Raw genomic sequence first — 24,003 nt, forward strand, 5'->3', positions numbered from 1 at the left:
GGCCAAGGAAAAAAACTTGCTCTCTGAGCATTAAGAAGGTTATTTCCATCCTGACCTTTTCCTCTCTAAATTAAAAGATCCTCATTTGAATCCCTCAGTTGCTTTTGTAGACCACAGTATTTAAAAATAGGCATGACAAAATCTTACTGAAGAACAGCAAACTTTAAAAAATATTGACTACTGGATCATAATCCAAAGAGATTTAGAGATATTGGTAGTAAAGTTTCTTCTGTAAGAAGAAGTAAAGTTTCTTCTTGCACAGGCTTCACTGAGTCTCTTTAATTTTTGCTCAAAATAGTCCAATGGATAGTCCAATTATTTCTACAGATGATTCTTTTGGGAGACTATGTGGGATAAAATCCTGAATCAATTCTCATTCTTCTTTTGAATAACAAAAAATCCTAGCAACTCTGTTGGTGTAAATCTTAGACTAAGTTCTGAGAATTCATGCAGATAAAATTGAAGAGTACTTTCATGTGCTCTCTTGCCCCTCTGCTAGAAGACACCATTTCTTGTAACAACAAGGTTATCTACTTCTGGGCTAATGCTATTCAGATGGGTAGAGAGATGTAAAGAATTTCTGCTTTCAGCACATGCTTATACACTAGACTGTGAATTCACGCAGCTCAGTGCTATGATTAATTCTTGCTATGTGACAACTCTGATAGCAAAAGAGATAACTATACCCAAATACTGAAGTACAAAATTTGCAGCAAATAGAGTTAAATCTCACAAGAGTAAAATATGAGAGAATAACGTCCAGTTCATTAGCAGGGCTTGATTTTTGTAGCTATGTTTTGCAAGCCTTTCGTTATGGCTGCAGCTACATCAATATTATCTTTAATCTTTACAAGAAGTAACTATGTCTACTCTCTGTGGCTGCACCAATTAACCAAGCAAATCTTTGATCTGATTTAGTCATTCTAGTATAGAAATGGTTACAGTCAAGCTCTGAAATACTGAGAGCTGAAAAGTGTTACATAGAAGTTAGTGGGGGTCATTTGAGTAGAGCAAACAGCTCCTGTACTGGTTCCAATGTTTAATTACATCCTTACTCACAGATGTTGAAGAGCTTCTGGGCTATACTGCATTCTCAGACACATATGCAGATCCTTACTTATGACAATAGGAGTTGATCTTGTGCGTCTGACAGCAGAAGCAGGCTTCAAACATACGGCAAACCATTTGCATCATATTGATTATGGGTTTTGTATTTATTTTAATCATATTGATTCCACACCTTGCACTCAAAGAGCAAAAACAAAATCCAAAAGCAGTCAAATGAAGAGCTGCATAAAACATTCAAAGTTCTGCAGCAAAGCCAGAATTGGAAGCATTCATGTCTTAAAAATTCAGATAAGCAGAAACAAAGCCAAAATCCCAATGCTCAAGCAAGGGTTAGGCTCTATAAGCACTTGAAGGAAGTGGAAGTGCAGTTCTTAAACACATTTAGGACAGGAACTAATAAAGTATTGAGATGCCCAACCCCTCATTCAGCTCTTACATTTTAGGGGCTACTGTTTAATTGCCTATACAGGAATTCAATAAGTGAAGAGTAGATTTATGTTATAGTTCAGAAAAGGATGGCAGAGAAAACAAAAACCAACTTCCAGCAAGGACAGGATACCAAAAAATAACAAATATTTGTACATCTGTACAAATAATTAAAAATCTAATCTTCATGAAGATACTACCTTATTCCCAGCAGTAAATTTACATATCTTTATGCTTATGTAACTAGGGTCTAAAACATAAATGCAAGTAGATCAAATATAAAATACTTCACAACACTACTGTTCAATTGGCCATTCTTCTGTAGCTTCTTTCTAGTTTTATCGCTTAACTAATTTCTTAGTAAAAGTTATTCATGGACATAGAAGATATTCACCAGCTTTTAAAAAAGGCATTCATTTATGTATTTTTCTCTGGTAGCAAACCTAATCTAACTTTTTATCTCTGAGACTCCTGGGTGAAGTATAAAATACTGATTGAAGGCTGAAGCCAAACCCATCTGCAAGATTACTATAAAGCATTGAAACAGATTATTAAGGGACCCACTGGGAAAGATAGAAACTAGGAGCTCTACAAATTACTCTGATTTAAGTGCATGAGGAAAAGAGCTATATTTAAACTGTGTGCTGTTAATCTACTTTGGCCAGTATAAAATGTGTGGTGATATTATATAGTAGTTAACCCCTAGGAAAAAAAAAAAAAAGATACTGAAAATTTTTAAATATCTGGACTGCAATATAAGAATCTTTTAGTCTGCTCAAAACTACATGATAGCTCCAACATATTTTTGTTTGTGGAAAGAACACAGGAAATGATTTTGTTTGGTAATCAGAATGAGCTTTATCTTACTCAGTATCTTTTATTTGAGGCTTGGCCAAACTCTTATAGCACTGGATGATTCAAACAACATGTGACGTGTACTGTTTAAAGACTGAATCACATTTTTTCACCACCCCGTATACAACCATTTACATGTGCCATTATTAAACTCTTTGCTTTGATATTTTATTTATTTAATTTTTTTTTAACACGAGCAGTCCCAAACCATCTGCATTGAATATGACCTGCCACGTGTTTATAAAGTCAGAGTGTAGCAATCTGATCATGGAGGGAGCAAGCTACATTTTAACAGCTGCAAGCCTTGGGTCTAAGGTGATTGGAATTTCGCAGACATGCTCCATCTGGATAATGGGGAGGTAGAAGAGAGTAAGTTGTTGTGATAGCAGCCTCAGAAGTGTCAACAGATTTTAGCGAACTTGCTTAGCCACAGTTGTGGAATCATCTGTGAGAAAATATTATAGCAAGAAAGTATCTACTAAACACCAACCAAAAGCTGGAGAGGTAAAATAATTTCAAGGGAAAGCTCTTCCTTGCCAAACTACTATCCTATGTACAAAAGCTAGGAATCACAAACTAAATAAACTCCCCCAATTTTAAATTTAAAATGTAGCATCAATTGATTAAGTTTCATCTTTTTGGATTAGTACTTCAAAATTAGGATAATGTATTATTCTAAACAGGATTTGAGAATGATCCCAATTTTTTTGTTTAGAGGAGACAAACTTGAACATATGCAAATATGTTTTGCTGAGCTCGAATTCTACATAATTAAATACACAATACAATCGCATGTATAACTGTAACTAACATTAAGCCATCCTATAAAGGTATCTTGTCTACAAAGTTTGATAGGAAAGGCTGAATGAGCAAACATCAGAGGAAAAGCATCATTAACTAACATTACACACTTTTCCATATAGTTTTAAATAAACAGACACAGACTGGATACACTGTCATTATTGCAATTCCCTGGTCTATCCAGTTATTCAGCTACCTCCCTTCTCTAAGAGTCTGGACACTAATGTTACCACTTATTTATCGTCTAGCGTAGCTCTGATTGACATAATGCAAAGCCTGCAGCTGTTTGAATGGAAACTGCATTGAACCTGACTTTACATGGTCAATGCAACGGCTGATACCGAGACCTTTACAGCTATCCATCCGAGCATAAATGCTACCGAGTCACACTATTCCTCATTGAGGTGACTGTGCAAGGGGAAAGCTCGGTTTACACCAACTTTAGGAGCAGAATCATCTGTCACCAGTCCTTCAAATGTGTCGTCTTTGCTTTTTGCACAGAGTAAGGCAGGAGCATATTGCTGCTTCCTTTCCTGGCTGCAAAGGGGGTACGTCCCTGAGTGAGGCACTTCTCCAGAAAGAGCCATGTCACTCTGCTATGTAAATGTGCACAGAAAGGAAGGGCAGCGGGCCACTTCCTTACTATTTTTCAGCAAGGATTGTAATAATTCCAAATTGCAAATTCCTTTAAATATGGATTAAATCCTTCAACATTAGTCCATTAATAAAATAATACTTCTATCATAAAATGCTTGGAGTTTAAATACTATGGGACAAAGACAAGATGATGGAAAATACAGTGGAAGGTCGTGAGAAGACAGGGGAAGAGATCACTTCAATAGACTGATTCATACTCTGATATTTAAAAAAAAAAAAACCTACCAAAAAACCAAACAAAAAACCAGTAGTGAAAAATTCCGTTCACTGCTTCACCTCTTTACATAACATCACCCACAGTGACTGAGCCTTCATTCACCATGTGCTACATAGCTCCAGAACATTCTGCCTGGGGATACATGTGAAGCAGCATCCTATCTCAATGTAAATCACTACTGCTTGGCTTTTAAGCTCTTTACTTCGTTTGGATTTTTTTTTTTCTTGCACATATGATTTTGATTTGTCTTTTGTGATACTTTTATTTCATGATTTGCATCTAGCTTGCGGCCTCAAATGATCTTTTATTGATCTGCACTTAATCTTGAATTTGTAGAACACTCATAGGTGTCCACTCAAAACCAAAGTTGCTTTCTATACAAAGCTCCGTATTTTAATATTAAAAAGGTAACATATTGATTTTCTTAGGAAAACAGGAAGAACACTTCCCTTTCCAAAGAGAGACTTTCATGACAAGCCTATTATTTAAGATGTTAATCCAGAAGTTCCTAGGTTATGGTTGGCAGTAAAAACCAGTTGTTTTGGACTGATTTTTCATGCCAGATGGCAGTGAAAAACTGCCACACTATAAAATTTGTAGAAATACTGCAGAGAAAAGCTGACAACAGGAGCCATGTCATTTGCTAGGGAAAAGAGAATAGTGCAATTCTAAGTTTCCAAGCAAAGAAAAAGTAGGAACAATTAGATGTACCATGTACACAGAAGAACCCTCCACCAAAGTAATGGAAGAAAATTCTCATGCCACGTGTATTTAAATTACTCTGTCTACTTACACTTATAACATGTGTTTGCATTACAAATGGTGCAGTAATGTTTAAATTGATGAAACAAAATATGGAAATATACAGGGTAAGGTAAAAGCAAATACAAAAAACAGTTTTAAGTCACACACCTACACACTGGACAAAGAGTACCTCGGCTGAGCTCCCATTTTCAGGTGGATTGCAGTTGATTAGCAATGCGACATGTATGTGATTTACTCCACTGAAAAAAACAACCCCTCTATTTAGGATTTTATTTGCATTCTCAGGACCTTATCATTTGGGATTATGTAAAACTGGCAGCTGCTTGTAATTATTTGGGGTTTGAGTAGAAATAATTAAAAACATCTGCCTTTATCTTAATACTACCAGACTTAAACCCATGAGCTCAGTTATACCTAACTTCAAAGCTGAAAGCAAAGAATAAAAGAAAGCTTCACATATTGCTAACAAATTTTCAGTGATTCATTTATATGTACAACCAGCTATTCAACAGCCTTCAAACCTTTAATTATCTTTTAAATATATGTAATTTTGCACTTCTAATTAGATAGCAATTTAATGCTCTCACAGGGATTCAGATGGGCTGTCTTTTTTGAAATGTAAACTCCAATAGGAATAATCATTGGCATTCAAGTGATTGAATTCTTCAGTTATTTAAATGAACGTGATGCATTTACACTGTTCAAATCATTTAAATATTCTGCTGTCAGCTACAGCTGTAGAGTTTTATGGAGTCGCTGAATACAGCAAGGGTAAGTGTAGGTTATCTTACGTTCCAGGCGGGACTCCCCAGAGAGAAATGAGATTTGCTGCTTATGAAAGGCTAACACTGCTTAAGTGGGGCATTAATGTTTCCCCTGAGACCTGGATTTCTCTGTTTTTCTATATTAGGAGAAACAAATTTTCCCAGAATTTACAGCTACAAAAAACTTAATACCAATCTAGCAATCTTTAAATACTCCAGGTCCTTTAGCTTCCTACGATATATCGTGACAGTCAAGATTCTAAGCTTAAAAAGGTAACTTACTCAGGTAGCTAAACGACCAATATATTTCGGTGAGGGTATTGCGATATATACATGGGCTTTGATTTCTATGTGTAACTTTCCCTATTAAGACTGATCAAATTAAATAAAGATGTGCATCATTTTAAAGAAAGCAATGTATCAATTGAATTGATTTACAGTGATAAAAAGAGCATTCACATATAGCTATTCGAAAAAATCACCATTACTATCCTTCCAGAGCTTATACTGAAAGTATGAATATATGCCTCAATCTTCCCAGGGAGATAGAGGATTTTGATTTAAACTCAGAAATATGACAAAATCCTTAGTCATCATGGATGTTATTAGATTAATTCATAAGTCACATTCTTAATCTTACATTTATCAAAAAAATGGTAGAATCTGAACAAAAGATGCAATTTGATTCCATAACATATGCATTTGTCTTTAAATGCATATTTTATTTAATCAAGAAACTTGAGCTCCTTGTTCAGGAACTTCGAGTATTCTACCCTAAAAGAACCTAGTAACTACTGAAAACAAAATCCCTCTTCACTCCCTGAACAAAAATACAAATTCCATCGCCAACTATGAATCAAAAAATCCACAGACTTCACAAAACCTCCTAGCAATCTTGCTATTATTCGTTGAAAACCACACAAATATTAGGACTGAGAGACAACAGTGCAAACCCCTAACACCAGATAAGATTCACAAAGGTGTCAATCTGCGACTACGGCAGACGCTAATCTTTCAGTGGCATTCCTTAATTTCTCTGTAATCCCACTAAGAAAGCAGTTTTCTCCTGGCACCAACATTTAACAGACTACACAATGACAGAGTAACGAGCGATCAGCCACAATTAATATGGTGGTTGTTTTTAAGTGTATGTAAAAAGTATGTATCACTTCTTTATTACTCTTCCTTTACATTCAGTAAGCTCATTTATTTGGCAAACTGTAACATTATCATAACATATTTTGCATTTTAAAATTTAATGGAGTAACACCTAGTACACTGCCAGTGCTAACAGAATACTGAAAAGCAAGCAATTAAATCTGACATAACTGTTGCTGAGAAAAACTTTGTCCTCATGTACACATTTCAAGCATGTGTAAGGAGCCTCAGAAACCAAGTTACTGCCTTGAAAATCTCAAAACTCACTTTTGCACTCTCAAACAATTCATTTTTTTCTAAAGAGTAAGTCGTGGTTTTAAACTAAATATAAAATTCAAAATTACATCACACAATTTAAAATACTCTCTCGTGGGAAATAGAATATTACTCTGTAAAAATATAGGCTTTTAATCAAAATGCAGCATATAGGAGCATTGTGATACAGCAATGTTAAAAAAAATTGAAATATCATTACCATCAGCTATAGATTCTTGAGTTACCACTGCAGTATTTTTGATAGGAAATGCACCCTAAAAAGCTATAACGTGTAAAAACATTTAAACCGTACTCATCCGCTACGTAACTAAAAAAAAAAGGCTTTGAAATACAGCAGAAAGATGGCGAAGGCATTTTTTCATTTAAATTCCAGCTGAGGCGAGTTTCTGCCGCCGGACCCGCGGCCCGCCCCGCGCTCCCGCCGCCGCGCAGCAGCGCCCCTCCCTCCGGCGGCGCGGCGGGAGCCGCCCCCGCGCCCCGGCGCGCCCTCGGCGGTGCTGGGGCGCCACCGCATGGCGGCTGGCCCGCACCGCAGCCGCGGGCGGCTCCGCCCGCCCCGCCCTCCGCGCCGCCCGGGCCCGCGGGAGCCGGCGGGGGACGCTGCCTGTGCCGGGCCCCGCCGCGAGGGCCCGGCTTCGGGGCCCGCTCCGGGAGCGGTGTCGGCAGCGCCTGGGGAAGGTGACGGACAGGACAGCCGGTCAGCGCCGGGAGAAAGGGACGGCACGGCCGAAGGTGGATGGGGAAGAAAAGGGCAGCGAAAGGAAGGGAGATAAAACCAGAGTTTCTGTGTATGTGAAACATACGGGTAATTTACACTCAGTCATTTAATTGGCGCAGCCTCACAACCTATCCCTGTTTATTCTCCAAAAGGAATTTCCAAGGGGTTCCTTATTCCCCGATTATCCTGATTTGTTGTTTGTCAAGACTCAGGGCTCTAGTAACATCTTTTAAAGAAGAGTGTAACCAAAAGTTCTTTCCGGTCCCTCTATGGCAACAGTCACTCGTGAAAACTTCCAGCCAGCACCAAGCTGGAAGGCTGGGAGCTACTTCAGCAACTGTCATAAACCTCCACAAGTACCTTCGAAGTGTCTAGAAAGTACTTTCCTCCTCTTCCTTCAATTACTCCGACCAGCTGCCTATGAGCACGCAACCAGTCATCCCAACTGAGAGCCAAGTTTATTCAAAAAAAAGCAGAAGAAACAAGAGAGGAAATCTCCAAGAAAAACATTTTTAAACATAAACCCAATAGGATAATCAGCACAAAAATGTAGCCAGCTTAATGATTAAATATACCGGTCAGCATAAGATAAAAATCTGGTGCAACAGGAAGCACTCTTCCTCAGTGGCTGTTTGCTATCCTGCCTGTCTGCTCAGTGTCCCACAAGACAATTCCTTAAAAAGCAGTATGTCAGCTTCAGAACTAACAGATACGGCCGCTGGGGCTAGTAACTCAGGAGTCTAGTAATATTCTAGCTTTACATCACCACAGGAAAATATAATAACAATATAAACCAGCGTGGTTAATACAACCAGCAATTGATGTAACTTGAATGTAAACTCTAACCCATCCAAATAATTTTAGATAATATCTTCGGTGAACTATCTAATTCCAGTCCTACATGCCTATTTTCACATACTTATTGTCACAAATTTCATGGAATGTTTTGCCACTAGTTACAATGGTATCAGGATTCGGCCTGCAATATTAATCTAAGGGCCCAAGCCAGCAATCACTTCACTCTCAAAAACTCCACTGAAGTCAACAGAAGACTCCCATTACGCACTACTGACAGAACCCAGAGGTAAAAATGACTCTTCCAAAAAAATGAAATGAACAGACCATGAATATATCACAATGAGTTCCCTGTAGTTGACAGCTTATGGGCTACTGCCCAACATTTTGATTTTAAAAAGAGAGGCTGTTGTATAAGGTAATGAAGTAAGTGCCTTCAAGATGTACACTGGGACAAGGGATAGTAACAGAAAACCACCTTTTGTCTCATTAAAACATGCCACCACAACAGAAATAAGGAAAGAGGATAACACCCTTTGTCAGTCTAACTTAAAGCTATCCACTGATCCTGGATTTCATTACCTTCTGTTTATTAAAATATCTATTCTGTAATGAATAAATACTAATATTTTTGAAGGAAGTAATTTGCCAGAAGAAAAAGGGACAGTACAGCAAATGCATGTGTTGTCAAACTCTCGCAAAGTAGACAGGGAACTTTCAAATATATATTCCTATGCCTTGTCAGATGTAGCTGTGATACCTCAAGATTTCAAAAGCATTTTTAGGAATCAAGACCAAGTCATAATTTTAGTATTATGAAAATTGGGGAATGCTATAAAAACCAATGCATTTATACCCAATTTAGAATGGGATATTCAAAAAACCACATGGATTTTAACACATACAGAGATAAGAAAAAATATTCTGAAGGTAGTGGCCAATCATGAACTAAGAACAATCCCCTATTACATTTTCCATTGCAACAGCTAAAAATTCTGAAGACAACTTCTCTCCACACTGGCATTTCCCACCAAAAAAAAAAAGTTTAATATAAAAAGTTTACATTAAAGTACAACAGCATTTATTTCAGCATTTTAACCAGAGGTGAATTAACATAACTAGTCTAATATAAATTTTCAAATAGCAAATTGTAGGAAAAGATACAGAATGCTATGACAGTCAAATTGTAGATCTAGTCAGTGTGCTTGTAACTTTGGCTCTTTTAAGCAATTTTTAGGTTATGTCTATGGTGCAGCTGGATGTGAGATAAAAGCAGAATTACACAAATAGTCACTTGACATGGACAAGCTACCTGAGGTAACAAAGCAGTGAAGATGCAGCGGAAGAGACCTGCATTAAAAATCTTTGTATATAATCCAGGTGCTCTAAGGAGGTTTTGTACAGCCCCTATTGCTGCCTCTTCTCTGCTATGGTTACCAAATAAAGCTCAGCGACAACCTCAGTCAGAAAAGGAAAGAACATGGAAGAACGGATAAATAAGAGGTCAGAAAAATACAGAGAACATGAGAACAAAATGCCAAAATGCAGAAAAGTAAGAGTAGAAAAACATTACAGAAGACTGAAAATATTGGTTGTTTATTGTGATTGAGATATCAATGAGATAACACAATCACAAATTATTACACAAAGTAAGAAATGGAAAAGAAAAAAAATAGATCAGGAGCTTCTGCTTTCCATATTCATAATGTAAGACCTACTTCTAACAAAATTTAAAGATCAAATTCAAAATAAAAGCTGTGCATAAAATGGTTACAATATGAAAAATCACTACTATGAGAAGTCAAGCAGCCTGACAAAAATTAATATGTTAGTATGGATAACAGAAGTATCCACTCTAATAATGTTAAAATGTCAGAACCAAATGTTTACGAGCAGAAGCCTATCTGAAACTGTTAAAAGTTATACTGACTGCTGTGAGATTTTCCACATCCTTTTACTCAGTTCTCGCATCTTCCTCAGGAACAAGTGTCATGTTGGACACTGCTGGAAATGGGATTCTGGACTAGACAGGTCTAGGTGTGGTGAATCAATCTCATAAATCCTACACTTACATACTTCTCAAGTATGTAATATCTTGTAGAGACAAAACGCATTTTGACTGAGGGGTGAAATGCTTAGGTATCAATTTAGAGTTTTCTATCTTCCTTAAGATTAAACTGCTTCTACTGAGGCTGGACGTTTTTCACTTCCTAATATTTATATATTTGGGTAGCAGAGGTCCTAATCCCCATAAAACAAGATGATACAAATTCATCATTATGAGAAATCATCTGTGGGGAGTGTAGAGGTGAAAATAAAACGGTCACTGGAGCATGTTAATTTAACTGACTGGGGTCTGAGCTGTCTATACCTGGATATATAGCTTTAGTGACTCACCATTGGAATGGTAAAAAAGCCAATGGGATAATTTGCAAGAGCCATTTCTGAGAATTGTCTTGCTTATTGGTCAGTAATTTGCCAAATTCTCTGCAGGTGTTTTCTTTTCCACAGTTGTGAAAAATTCTACCATCCAGAATCATCGGTGATATTCTCAGAAGAAAAATGAAAACTAAACGATTTATTTTAAAATTCTTTCCAAGATACTATAATGTCTGCTTTGCCATTAGATTGTCTGTCATTTTACAGTGAAGTTACTGAGAATATGTTTTTCCATTCACCCATAGAAGTCCCCCTGTTGAACTTTTGATAAGCTCTACTCCAGTTAAAAAATAAATGGGGAAACAATAAGTGCAAATACAAATGCTAATTAAGTGTGTAATTCCTAGCCCAAATCTTAGAAAGATAAATTCTTCTGCTGAATGAAAACATCAGATATGCTAATGACTTAATAAATCATGCTTTTCAATAATTTTATTTTTATATGAAATTATCCATCCAATTAATATTTCTATTTTCTACTAAAATATTGTTGAAATCGGACATTACTTGAACTGCCTGCATGAGAAATACATATGGCATCCATGTGTATACAGCAATGGAATTATTAATACTAATGCTTTGCTAAGAGTTGATAGTGATGGAACACTTGCAAGTGCTGTTCTAAACAATGATGCAATCAAAAATATACCAGTTCTCTAGGGTGTTAAGTTGATAAACATTTGGGTAACAGGCACTTCTATTTTTCTTGCTGTGATTAATGCAAACAAGATGATACGGGAAACTAAAGGTAAAATTTGCTACTATTTCTCTTTTAGTACAAAAATCCCTTGTGCCCTTATTTTGCTTAAGAATATGCTTTGTTGAAATTTCTGCACATATATTAAATTAGCTTTAACACTTTAACATGACAGATAGGGTTATTACATAGCAATAGAGCATTCCAGCATTCCATTTCAATGTAAGATGAACATAATTATAGCAATTTTTGGCTTTGCCACTTTGCAGTAATGGAGGCGTGCATCTTTTGCAGAAACAACTTGTATATTTATTTTCCTTGATTTTTTTTCATGCTAACCTTTGTTTCCAGAGGTAAATTTACCAAGAATTATAATGTGTTATAAAGCAATATAAAATAACTGGTCTGTTGTATTTAATTTTTTAATGAATATTACATTATTCACACTAAAAAAAAAAACAACAAATGCAACACAGATGGCTAAATAAAATAGATCAGTAAATAGTATTCTTACCAAAGGCCTAAGTTCTGGATGAGTCAAAATATATCCATTGTTTGTAATTGCAAAAGCATATCCATGAATACCTAACTGTAAGAGTAAATGAGAAAGAAATACTAATTAGCATGGTCTCCAGTAAATTCTTAAACAAAAAAATCAGGCAAGAATTTATTTATCCAGGGCTTAAAGCTGGCATTCACAACCCTTATCCACATAGTATTTCATCGTAATATATGCAAAGCTCTGATCCTTGACATTTTGGGAAAATGAGAACCTGTCATCGTGATAAATTCAGCATATAGCACAATTTTAAAATGTCACACACACTTTGCTATCTAGGGCACTTATTTCTAGGTGCTTTAGAGTGAATTAGATATACACGTATATATGGGACACCGTGACATGTGGCATACACCATAGCATGTGCCAAAGCAAAGGGATACTGGAATTTAGTAAATTCACATATTGCCAGGAGTAGCTAGGTTCAGCTTACTTCACTTGTTCAAGAGGTGTTGTAAAAGAATCATTTAAATCAATGGTACTGAATGCACAGTTATAATGAGCAAGCAATGGCCTGTCATATGTGATATTTACATCTGCCAGTCTTAAAGGCAGTTTATCTCTCCGTTAATTCAAGTTCATCTGGAGCCACAGAAGGTGGCATCTTTCTACTAAAGAAACTCCTGTAAGTGTACATATTTGTACCGAGTGGAACTGTGGGAGATCATTTGAGAGCAATGGAATGCTTTATGAGGCCTAACGGTATATGTAATCAAATTTAGCACTGCACTTATTTAAATAACAATACTACTCTTTTAACAATATGCCTATTACACAGTTGATTGCACCCAGTGAATGCAATAAACGTACCTTCAAATCGTTCAGGTGGTCAATCAAACATCCCGTCTTAGCATAAAATTGCTGCTAATGTAGAATCTTTCTGCAGATTCAGTATGCAACTTTTACCATGCAAAGAGTACATCTCACTATACTTTCTCACCCATTTTTTTTCAATCCTGAAATAACGTAATATAACATCCCATTTCATCCCATAACATCCCATCATCTTGATGCACTGAGGTATTAAAAAACAAACAAACCAACCCAAAACTCCAGAACTACCTTGCTTTGGTATTTAATTTACATTTCTCGGTACTAACAACCTTTTTATTTTACTTCAGTACATTCTCAAGTGCTTTGCTGAAGTGGGTCCTTAGGAATTTGTCTGGCATAAAGCAACGTGAGCAAGGTTGACAAGTCAGAATCATTTCTAAGAGGGAAGTAGGACAGCGAGTCTGTTGGCTTCTGTAATTTTCTGGAAATATAAACCAGAGTATGATATTATGGCAAGGTCACAGAGAAAACATACTGGGTAGATTTATACCGTCTCTCTGTGAATGATTGTATATGGTCAACTGTATCTGCCATATAGAAGATTGTTTCATAAATTAGCGGTTTTCCTAAAGCAATAAACTTCAGTGAAAGTAATAGAAGGTGATATGTTCTTGGCATCTCTTCATAAAGGAGGGATAACCAAAATAATAACAGTGGACATATTTTACCTATTATAGTATGACAAGTGAACTAGCTGTTGGCTAAATATCAGATCTCAAGTATAATTTTCTGTGTTGATAACTGTAGAATGACATCCAAGCAATGGAAGTCAGGTAAGGAAACAAATGTGTGTGGTATACTTCACAGGAAAAAATATTTGCCGATTTAAAGCATACCCAGGCTCCGAGGGTAGTATTTTATTGTGTGTTGTGCAATATGTGAAACTGCACACTCTCTGCACTTAAAATGCTTACAGCAGTATTGCCATTTTAAACCTTGAACTCCGTCTCTAAATGACAGATTCAGAAACGAAAAAACTTTTTCTAACTGCTGTAAAATGCCACATGAAAACGAAGTATTACTAAATCCAACCCTACCTCATTCAGGAGAAACTGCCACTGACATCTGGGGAAGTTTAGTCTAGATAATGACTGCTGAAAATACCTTATTGTTATTATTCATCTTCCTCGGCATAAAATCCACCTCATCCAAGCTGAGAGAATTCCAGGTCAGCAGAATTCTATTTCCAACCAATCATTTTATATCCCTGTGTGAATTTTATTTCACATGCTGCCTCTACAGGAATAGGTCCCAGGGGTGATTATGCTCTTGCAATTGCATGGTCTTTTTACTGTTCAGAAATGTTTATGGTATGTGAGACTGGAAGTTATAACTCAAGTGATTTCACTAACCTAACTGTATTGCATGATATTGGTGTCTCCTGTAATAATCCTCTCTTGCATTACATCCTGCAATATAAAATGTACTTTCAAATAAAAAGTCTAATATTCAGAAAGAGGATCGTATTTTACTTCCACAGAAACTAAGTCTTAAAAAATATAATATCAGATGACAAAACCAGAAATTCTAATTTTCCTGCCTGTCTTCTCCCTTTCTGAATCACTCTAACGGTGCTGCAATACCTGTTATTCAGGCCCCACACTCTCTCTAGGTTCTTGTATTCAGTCCAAATCTTACAGATCACTTCTGAATAACATCACTGTGATACGTCCTTTTCTATCCAGCCATGCACAGCCAGGCTGTCATTTCTGCAGTCACCACAACATTGTTCCTCCTTCTCATTCATTACCTATGAAACTTGCTCTACGCATAGCTCCTTAGAAGGCTGCTCCAAAGATTGTTTCCATTGCTCCAAATTTTGCAAAGGAGCAAGTTTTGCTCCTTTCTTTTCTACCTTCTACTGATTCTGTATTTCTGCATACACAAAAGTATAATATAAGTTGCGGTTAACTAACTTTGGTGGTTAGTGTGGTGAGACTGTTCTCTGTTATTCATCCTGACCAGTCTCTGTTCACTATGTTGTGATATCAGTGTGTAGTCATTTGTTGCCTCTTCCCATAGTCTGCAAACTTTTTTCCAGCTGGGACAGCCTTTCTGTTCTGTGTTTGCATGGCATCTAGCCTAGTGGGATCCGGATCCCAGGAAATGACTCCAATACACCTTATCAACATTAGTGCCAGTATTTTATGCATTATTTTTACCAAATTCTCGTTTCATTTAAATGTTCCAGTTACTGCATGTCGATCTACAAAATCATTTGGTAATTGCTAATGTATTCAAATTAGAATTAAAATCAATGGGAGGATTTTTTTTCCTCCTAACTAGAATTATCTACAAAAACATGTAGGAATGTTCAAAGGCACTCACAAGTCAGCTTATTCCTGCACCCTTGAGAAATCGGTAAATGAGAGCATGGCAGCCAATTAAGAGGAAAGTATGACATACAAATTTACGCTCAGTACGGGTATGTGTCAAAATATAGCTTTTCCAATAGCTGGCCTCTAGTAAAGTCTGTCTATGATATTGTGTTATGTGCTTATTTGTCTTGCAAAAAAATTCTGCTAGGAATTAACTGGAAAACATTGATTCAATTTTCATTTGTGAATAAAACAGTATGATAGTAAAGCATTTCAGACATAGAGTAGTAGTGAAATACTAATGTATTGCATCAAATTTAAATGAAAGCCTATTTTTACTGAGTTACAAATGTTTCACAATGGATGAAGTACAACAAATTTTGAAAATTTTTATGATAATTATTTTTTAAGAATTTTATAATAGAGTTGTCTCTGACTTTGGAAAACTAAATAGAGGGAAATATCTAGCAAATACTAGGTAGGAGAGAAGGAACCACTAGTCTGGTTAGGCAGGAACTTGTCCAAGTTCCTGAAATGTGCCACTTGCTTTCATTCAAGGAGATGAATAATCTGGGACATGGAATTGGGACAGGAAGTGCTACACACACTAAAGCCAGGTTAAGGATAGATTTTCATACTGTTTTCATACAAAGTTATGCAAATTTTCATCATGACTTCCTGGTTATTTTGTGTGGTATTCTGGTTATATTGTGTGGTTGAATCATTCATTGATTTTATTACGGACAATACTTTATATTACCTTCTAGAGCACACTGTGATCTGCAAAAATGTGAAGATCAAGCCATATATTAATTTTGGTATTAAAAACTGCACTTGATCTCAGGACCAATGACGTTTAACCATCAGATACTACAGAGTTAAAATTCCTGAGGAAAATGAGGGAAATAATGGAGCTACATCAGTATAAACAATATTAACATGCTAAATAAATTACGTTATATTATAGATAATATATGAGTATAAAGGACATATTATCATTTGTGTATTACCTTGTATTTTGGAATAGTTTTTAAAAGCTCTTTAACTGGAACATCTGTGCCAACTACTCCCAGAAGAATCCCTTTAGATCTCTGAAAAGAACCATAGAAGATGCACTCGGAACCACAATAATAATGAATATTCTTACTACTCATTTCACATTGCAGCTACTCTGCAGAAGTGATAGATAGATAGATAGATAGATAACAGATAAATTATTTTAAAAGTGGGGAAAGCAGATGCAGGTACAACTCATCTGATCAAATAGTCATTTAATGAATAATATTGCTCTTTTCTACTTTATCTGCAATTCACACAGAAAAGGCATGCAAACTTTCGATAGCTATTGAGTCCCTTAACAGAAAACTTCCTCATGCAAAATAGTTTTTGAATTAAAAACTACTGTTAAAAATATATTACTCCCTTCTTTCCCAATTTCTCCTGCCATTTGATAAACAAAAGAGAAAGATTAAGCATTAAGGGGAAAGTACGTGTAATTTTCTTTAATAACCTATTAAATTAGTAAAGATAAACAGATATATACATAATATACCTATGAATAATTAAATTCTGAGTCTATGAAATAGAAGCATATCAGTGCAAAGAAGAAAAGGATATAGATTATTTGCTGTAAAAAGGTAATATAGAAGAAAACCCTAAGACCTAGCGTTATCTGAGATTTTCTCTTAGACGTAGGGTTTCATCATTTTACTGTGGTTTCTAGAGTGTAGTTATTTGAGATTATTTGTTCACATTTTTATGCTAACAAAGGGATACTAACTGCAGACAAAATATGAAGAAGAGAAGAAAAATTTGTAGAGTAGGCTAAAATCTTATTAGGTCCCTGAAAGCAACTTCACTGCAGTCACCCCATTATCACATGACAGAAATAGTCCGAGTACTTACAGTCTCATTTTGCTTACTAAATACTGGCATGGCAACAGTTGTCATCAACACCAATCCCTGATCATCAGCAAGCTATATTTGAAAAAGAAATATTATCTCTAAGAACCAAGGAACAATTACAGATAGGCGATTGTATTTTTCAATTACATTCTCTTCATTTTAAATGAGATAAAGCAATTTAACTAAATGACATTTATGTAGTTAGACTTGCAGTCAGTGCAGCCCAGCCCAGCCCAGCCCAGCCCAGCCCCGGCCCCATCTCAACTCTACCAGCTCTGCCCACCCCACCATCTGCATTGGCAGGGAAGATGCCTCATCTTCATTCCTATTGCAGTCTCCCATGAGAGATACGAAGGGGCTGAAATGTGGATTGTGGAAGCAGCATGTGCAGTAGCAAAGCAGCTGGAGCTCTGTTCTACATCTTTCCCAGTGTCAGCTCTGCCAGCATTGCCTCAGGCTGTTTTCTCCCAGCAAGGAACAAGAGGTCATGAGTTGCATGGACTTTGTTCTGGTCCAGACTGAGATCTCATCAGCTAACACAGCGGCAAAGGATGACAGCCAGTTAGAATCCCAGGAGCATCTTTGCTCCATCCGGTTTCAGTTTGCTGGACAAAGAGGTGGCATGATTCTGCACATCAGGTTTCAACATATTTCTTCAATTTAGGGAGAAAACAGATCTCCTGACCTTGGTTCCATTCAAGAGAAACATGTAGAATGCTTATCATTGGCCACAGGAGAGTGACATTGCTCAGACTATCGTCTCTTCACTCTTCACACCAGACTACATCTTTGCCATAAGGCAAAGGCTAATTGTGATGCTCAAGACAAGCACTGCTCTGTGCGCCTGCAGATCTTCACCACCTACACATGAAAGATAACTCAAGCAGGAAGTTGAGAGTTACTGTTAAACTCTTTCTGCCCCTATAATTTGGGAAGATGTTTAAAGTTGAAGAAGCTTATCCAACATTTAAAAGCATGACATATCCAGTTATAATCACAACTGGAGATTTTGTAGAACACAATTAAAGTCTGCTTTGTTACATCTGTGTTTAGCCAAATGGACAAGGCAATAGAGGCGATCTTCCTGAGAAATACTGCAGGTGACAGTCATGCCGAATTGCAACTATGATATTCTCCTACTACCCCTACATCAGTGTCACATTTTCTGTACTGAGGCAGTATTTCTAATACATTTTTTTGAGAATCGCTGCGATTTTGATTTTTTGTTAACAAAGCTTTTGTTATTAATGAAGCAATAGCTATCAACTCCCCAAATTTTCAGAACAAAAGTCATATATTATGACCAAGATATTTTATGAAGCATGTTTCACATTAACAAATCAGATAAATAAAGTCCAGAACATTACATGTCTTGCAGGTCCCAGTCTGCTTCAGGAGGGTTTCAGTTTCCCAAACAAGTGTATTTCCTGAAGCATGGCACTATCTCATGGTGAGGAGGAATGTTTGCAGACAGCAGACAGGAACACAAATGGGGTTTAGGATCAAGAAGGTTTACATCTGATAAGGAATCAATAGGGACATGAGGTGGAACCAACTTATGATCATGTTTGCTTTTTTTGTTTGTTTTCCTTTTTAATAAGACGAGATCTTTCCAGCCCTGATATAATCCTTGATCTATTAAGCAATAGTAAGTTATTAAACAAAACAAAACAACCAACAAAAAAAACCAAAAACAACAACTCGGCAAAACACTGGGAGTTCAGAGGTTGCACTTGAAAGTCAAATGCAGCTGAACTAATGTAAGAATTTACTCTCCTTGGCCAGAGTAGTACAGTCAAGCACGCTGACGTGATTTGTATGGAGAGGAGCCTTCTGTGGTATGACAGTCAATAGTCCCAAACACACGTACACCAGGAATTGAAAAAGCATTCTGCTGATTATGGGGTGACATCTTGGAGCGTTTAGAGATTTTATATGATTGCCCAGGGTTGTTGTTCTCTGACATTTCGTATTTGTCAAGTATCAGTACGGTATTATTTTACGAGTCCACTCACTCTTGAGAGATTACTAGAAACAATTTATTGGATGGGAAGCCAGCCAAGGGACTGTCAGTAAAGTTTTAGGGTGTTTGAAATCCTTTAAATGGAGAAAAAAAACAGTCTGGAGTTCCTGGGAAATTCTGAGAGAACAGGTCATTAACTCCCAAAACTAACTATGGAAGCATGCAGAGAGTGATTGCCCTGTAATTATGATATTTACAAGTACCACCAAAGGTTGGCTGCTGCAATCTTATAGTCCAGCCTGTTTGGTCTTTTGTTTGTTTGGCAGATGAACAGGTTGTTGGCCACTTCCATAAGTGGAGTCAGCAAATAACTGGATGACAGATGACTCGTATTTGCGATGTTTCACTGAGTTACCAACTCAAGCTGCAGTATTTGCCTCACAAAAATTGTTACACTGTGAGGAATGATCTACTGGGGAGGAGCTCAGCTTTATTCCCTGGGCAATGACATTTCGGCAGAAATACTTTGAAATAGTAGAATGTTAGCCACTGGGTATTTCTGCTAAGACAATTAATGCTAGAATCCATTAATAAATTGCAAAGGAAGCCATGATCTAGGTATTTTGCATTGTTGCTTTGCAAGTCTGACAATTTGTTACATATAGCAGAACTCTGTAACGGCTCATGCAAGTGTGTGAAAAATTTAGTGATTCTGAGGAAAAATAAGCAGTAATATGCTCTCTAATCACTGATAAAACTTCAGCTTATGTTAGTTACATTCAGAACAAAAATGTATCACTGATATCCTCAGGATTGGCTAGGATTTTTTTTTTTAATCATCAGCAAATAATTAGAAGTTAATGCTTAATGAAAAATGTTAAATATCACAAACTCAGAATAACAAAATCAGTATATAATGATAAAGTCTCTGAATGACTGTACTAAATTTAACAGTTCAGGTTATTGTGTAATTAGTAATAAACTCTTTGGTTACTCAATTATTATTTGTTTTTCCCCAAAAGAAAATGTAGACAATCCTTCTGATTCCCAGACTCATCAACTGGACATCACAAAGTCATAGGCTCAGAAAATAATTATGTAGGCATGTAAAAAAGAAAATAGTGTAGTCAAACATTTCTTACAGGAAACATCTTGAAGAATGTTTTTTTTTTTTAATAAGCACAAAATGCATGTTTCTAAGCAGGCAACAAATAACTTGGTTACACATAGAACCAGGGTTCTTTTTAGTGTTATTGGCAAATACAGAGTATGATAATTATCCTAATATAATGCAACAACATCACCAGATGGATGGTTAATAGTTACATACAGTGAAGGGTCCTTGGGAATGACCGAAATGTGAAGCACCATGAATTTAACCTCAATCTTTAAATAGGCTGTACCTTATCCAATTTTGTCCTTCCAGTCTCTTAGGAGTAACTAATATGAGTAACTAATACTAATAGTTACTGCCATTTTTACAAAGGTATGCTTTATGTGGCATAACAATTCCCTTCAGTCTGATGATTCAAAATTGTTTAAAGCTACATGATAAGCTTACTTGGTTCATCCTTACTAACCCCCACATATTCTGGGGGTTGGCAGGGTTCATGGGAAACAAAGAGTAAGGTTTGACAAAAATATATTCACACAATATTATGCTTATTAAATATATAGTTTCTCCTGAAACAAAATGTTGTTGGCAGACCAATTGTGTTCACAAATAAGGATTAATTTGGCATAGTTCACCCAAATGTTGGAACCTCATCTAAATATATATGCAGAGCCACTAATAACTTTCAATTCCTGCAACACTCTGTTTTGAATTCTTGTTCTGTTCTCAGAGAAAACCCTCTATTTCTTTTCTTCCCCTCTACTACTATATTGTTTTTTCCAATGCTTAATAACGTGCCTCTTTACACATCAGTCTAAGTATTAACAAATCAAGCTCCTTTCTATTTCTTCAATCTTTATATCCCTGATAAGTGTCTAAGCTTATTCTTTACCTGCGGCACCATATTAGTTAACACACATAGGCTCTGACTGACATTAAAGTCCTGTCTCTTACCTATTTTGCAGCATACCAATAACTGCATTTTTATTTCCTTCAAGTGGTTACATAATACCAAGAAAAAGGCAAGGAAACCAGAGCTGCTTCATCCCCAACCCTCCAGGAAAATAAAAATTCACTGGCAAGATCCAACACTTGAGGCGACCAACCAATGAGAACTAAGGAAGAGGCATGTGCTTTGAAGTGCCTTTCGAAACATTTTATTGCTCAGTATTTTTTGCTATAAAATTGAACAATATAAGAAGCAGCATTCAAATGCATCTAAACAGTTCCCAGATTCAGTACAACATCCTGCAGGGTATAAGATGGAAACAAATCAAAATTGGTGGAATAGTACAAAAATAGTCTCAAATAATGGTTTTGTTGGATATTGCTGCCATTTCCTAGGGATGAAATTTTCAAAGATGCTTCAGGAAGTTCAGTTTCCAAATACCACTGACCTCTGCCAGGACTTGAGCATCTAATTTCATTAGGCCTCTGAAAATTCTAAACAGCTATTAATTGTTGTTGCCTGTTTAGGAATATTGGCAAAATATAACCATAAAGTAAACACTGAAAAACAGTTTAACCGTTTTAGGCCAGTGATGGTATCTGTGCGCTAATTTAGAATTTTGTTCTATTTAAACGTATCTGCATAGACAAGCTTGTTAAGGTCCCTTGCAATTTTTGAAGAAAGTACTTCCGGGTTTCAGAAGTGGATGTGAATTCCAGTTTCTTCAAATTCTTGGTTTTGCATTACTGGGAACAGAAGGAAACTAAGACAAATAAAAGATAAGAATTCAAGAGCAATGCTTAAGGCATTGTCAGATGCTTCAGTCAGCAAATTAAAATTAGTCAAATGAAAATGAAATGAGAAAATAAATATAAGGATCCAAAAATTTTGGACAGAAAAATAAAAATGGAAAAACATACGATAAATTACTCATGGCTTTTTAAAAAGGTATTACAAGTATCAAAGTCACTTTCTTAGAGAGTAATTTCTTAAAAAATGGGGCCACACCTGTATTACTTATTTATATTTATAGAATAAAAATTTATTTATATTTACATATACTTTCCTATATTTATTTAGATCTGTATTTATAAAAGCACTAACCATCTTAAGTGGCTGACATCAGGAAGCCTCCACTCTTGCAGAGCAAGTAATCTTCATGCTAAACAATACAGAACTCTGATTCTATGCAGTGTGGCACTAAGTGCCTGTCCTTTCAGATTTTCCTTACTCTGTTAGACATTTATTTCCCATTGAATAGCAAGAAGATTCTGCTTTTTCCAAAAGTCAAATTAGCATGTTTACATGAGCTTTATGCATTTCAAAACAAAACCCTGAGTTTACCTTATCACCTTATCAGGAATTCTGCAAAGACGTTTTATTCAAGAAACTGTTTATCCATCTGAATATTGGAATGTTTTATTTCGCAAGCATAGAATGTAATAGGGGGAAATAGGCTGCCCCATAAAACACAGCAGTCACTGTTTAGGGAAAAAAAAAAAAAAAGAAGAAAAAAAAAGAAAAAAAGAAATTACCTAAAGTTTAGTTCAGTTTCTTCTGCTCCAATGCAATTAAGTTGTTCTCCAACTGATTCATTTTGATTAAGGACTGCAGTTGATGAGTGCTGTAATCAGCATCTCCCTTAATGAATCAGGAAGATACCTTCATGAGAGGAAACACAGATTGTCTCTGCCAGTTCACATACGAAGGCATCTTCCTTCATAAACACAATCAGTCTGTGCTTCCTCTCTAAATTCAGTTCTCTCAAACCTCTGTAGTCTTCACTGTTGTACTAGTCAGACTAATCCATTGACCAGTATTAGTCTGCCTATTTCCTCAGACAGGATAGAACCAGTGGATGTGTCTGGGAGTCCCCAACAATGTATGAGACTTGAGTGGCTTCTGCTCTCTACACCAGTGGTTTGATCCTGAATAAATTCTCCACAGTGACGTGAAAGCAATGTGAAGGCTCATTACAGTCCTTCTGGTGGCAAAGGCACACTACATACTGGAACCCCTGAACCCAGGCAAACGATGTATACACAGGCAGAGTTCCTTTGCAGTAAGGCATTTTTTCATATTCAAGTTTCTCGTCTGAAAACTAGAAAAAAGGACTCCTCCCTATGCTGAATGAGCATCTCTTTTTCAGTACTGGCAGTGTACAATTAAGTTTTCATATTGCAGCAGCTGTTGTTCCACCAGCCATTTCAAAAATTCTTCCATTTTCTACCTTTCTGCTGAGCTGTTTATTTCTGATTTAGTTCTACATTTGTATACATTACAAATTTCATCTTCTGCTAAGAATATCAACTCACAATAACATAATTCCCTCTAGGGTTTATTAATAAACCAAAAGCAACAAAACAAACCTCAGTTTAATCTCCTTCTGAGCTTAGCTTCCACTCAAGATCTTCATTAATTCATTTTCTTTCCTTCTTGCCCCTAGCAGAAGGTATTCCCATCTCTTTTACGTCATTAGTGAAACTAGTAGACCTCTTCTGTCTGGTGATTCTGGGAATATTTAAGCAGAACTCTGCCACCATTTAAGCAGAACCACCATCACAAGAAAAATACAAGGCAACTTTAGCTCAAAGAGCTATGAAATGCCAGTGATTTGACAGTGCTTGACTGGATAATGAACATACAAAAATGTCAAATTGGTGCAATAAGAATTCATAGGAATTCGGTTCAGTGAAATATTAAATGTGTGTGGATTCATGCATAT

The 24,003-nt window shown here is 36.4% G+C and overlaps 1 protein-coding gene across 1 annotated transcript in view; it reads right to left on the reverse strand.

The window, feature by feature from the left end:
* CACNA2D3 (calcium voltage-gated channel auxiliary subunit alpha2delta 3) overlaps nt 1–24,003 on the reverse strand; it is a 471,854-nt gene that overhangs the window by 107,599 nt on the left and 340,252 nt on the right. Inside the window, exons 15-17 of the mRNA XM_075159074.1 lie at nt 17,253–17,324; nt 16,358–16,438; nt 12,151–12,225 (exon numbers count right to left, since the gene is read on the reverse strand). Of these exons, the coding sequence (XP_075015175.1) occupies nt 12,151–12,225; nt 16,358–16,438; nt 17,253–17,324 (228 nt within the window). The remainder of the gene's footprint in view (nt 1–12,150; nt 12,226–16,357; nt 16,439–17,252; nt 17,325–24,003) is intronic.

The sequence above is a fragment of the Calonectris borealis genome, chromosome 10 (genome assembly GCF_964195595.1).
Source record: "Calonectris borealis chromosome 10, bCalBor7.hap1.2, whole genome shotgun sequence".
In the NCBI taxonomy this organism is placed as follows: domain Eukaryota; kingdom Metazoa; phylum Chordata; class Aves; order Procellariiformes; family Procellariidae; genus Calonectris; species Calonectris borealis.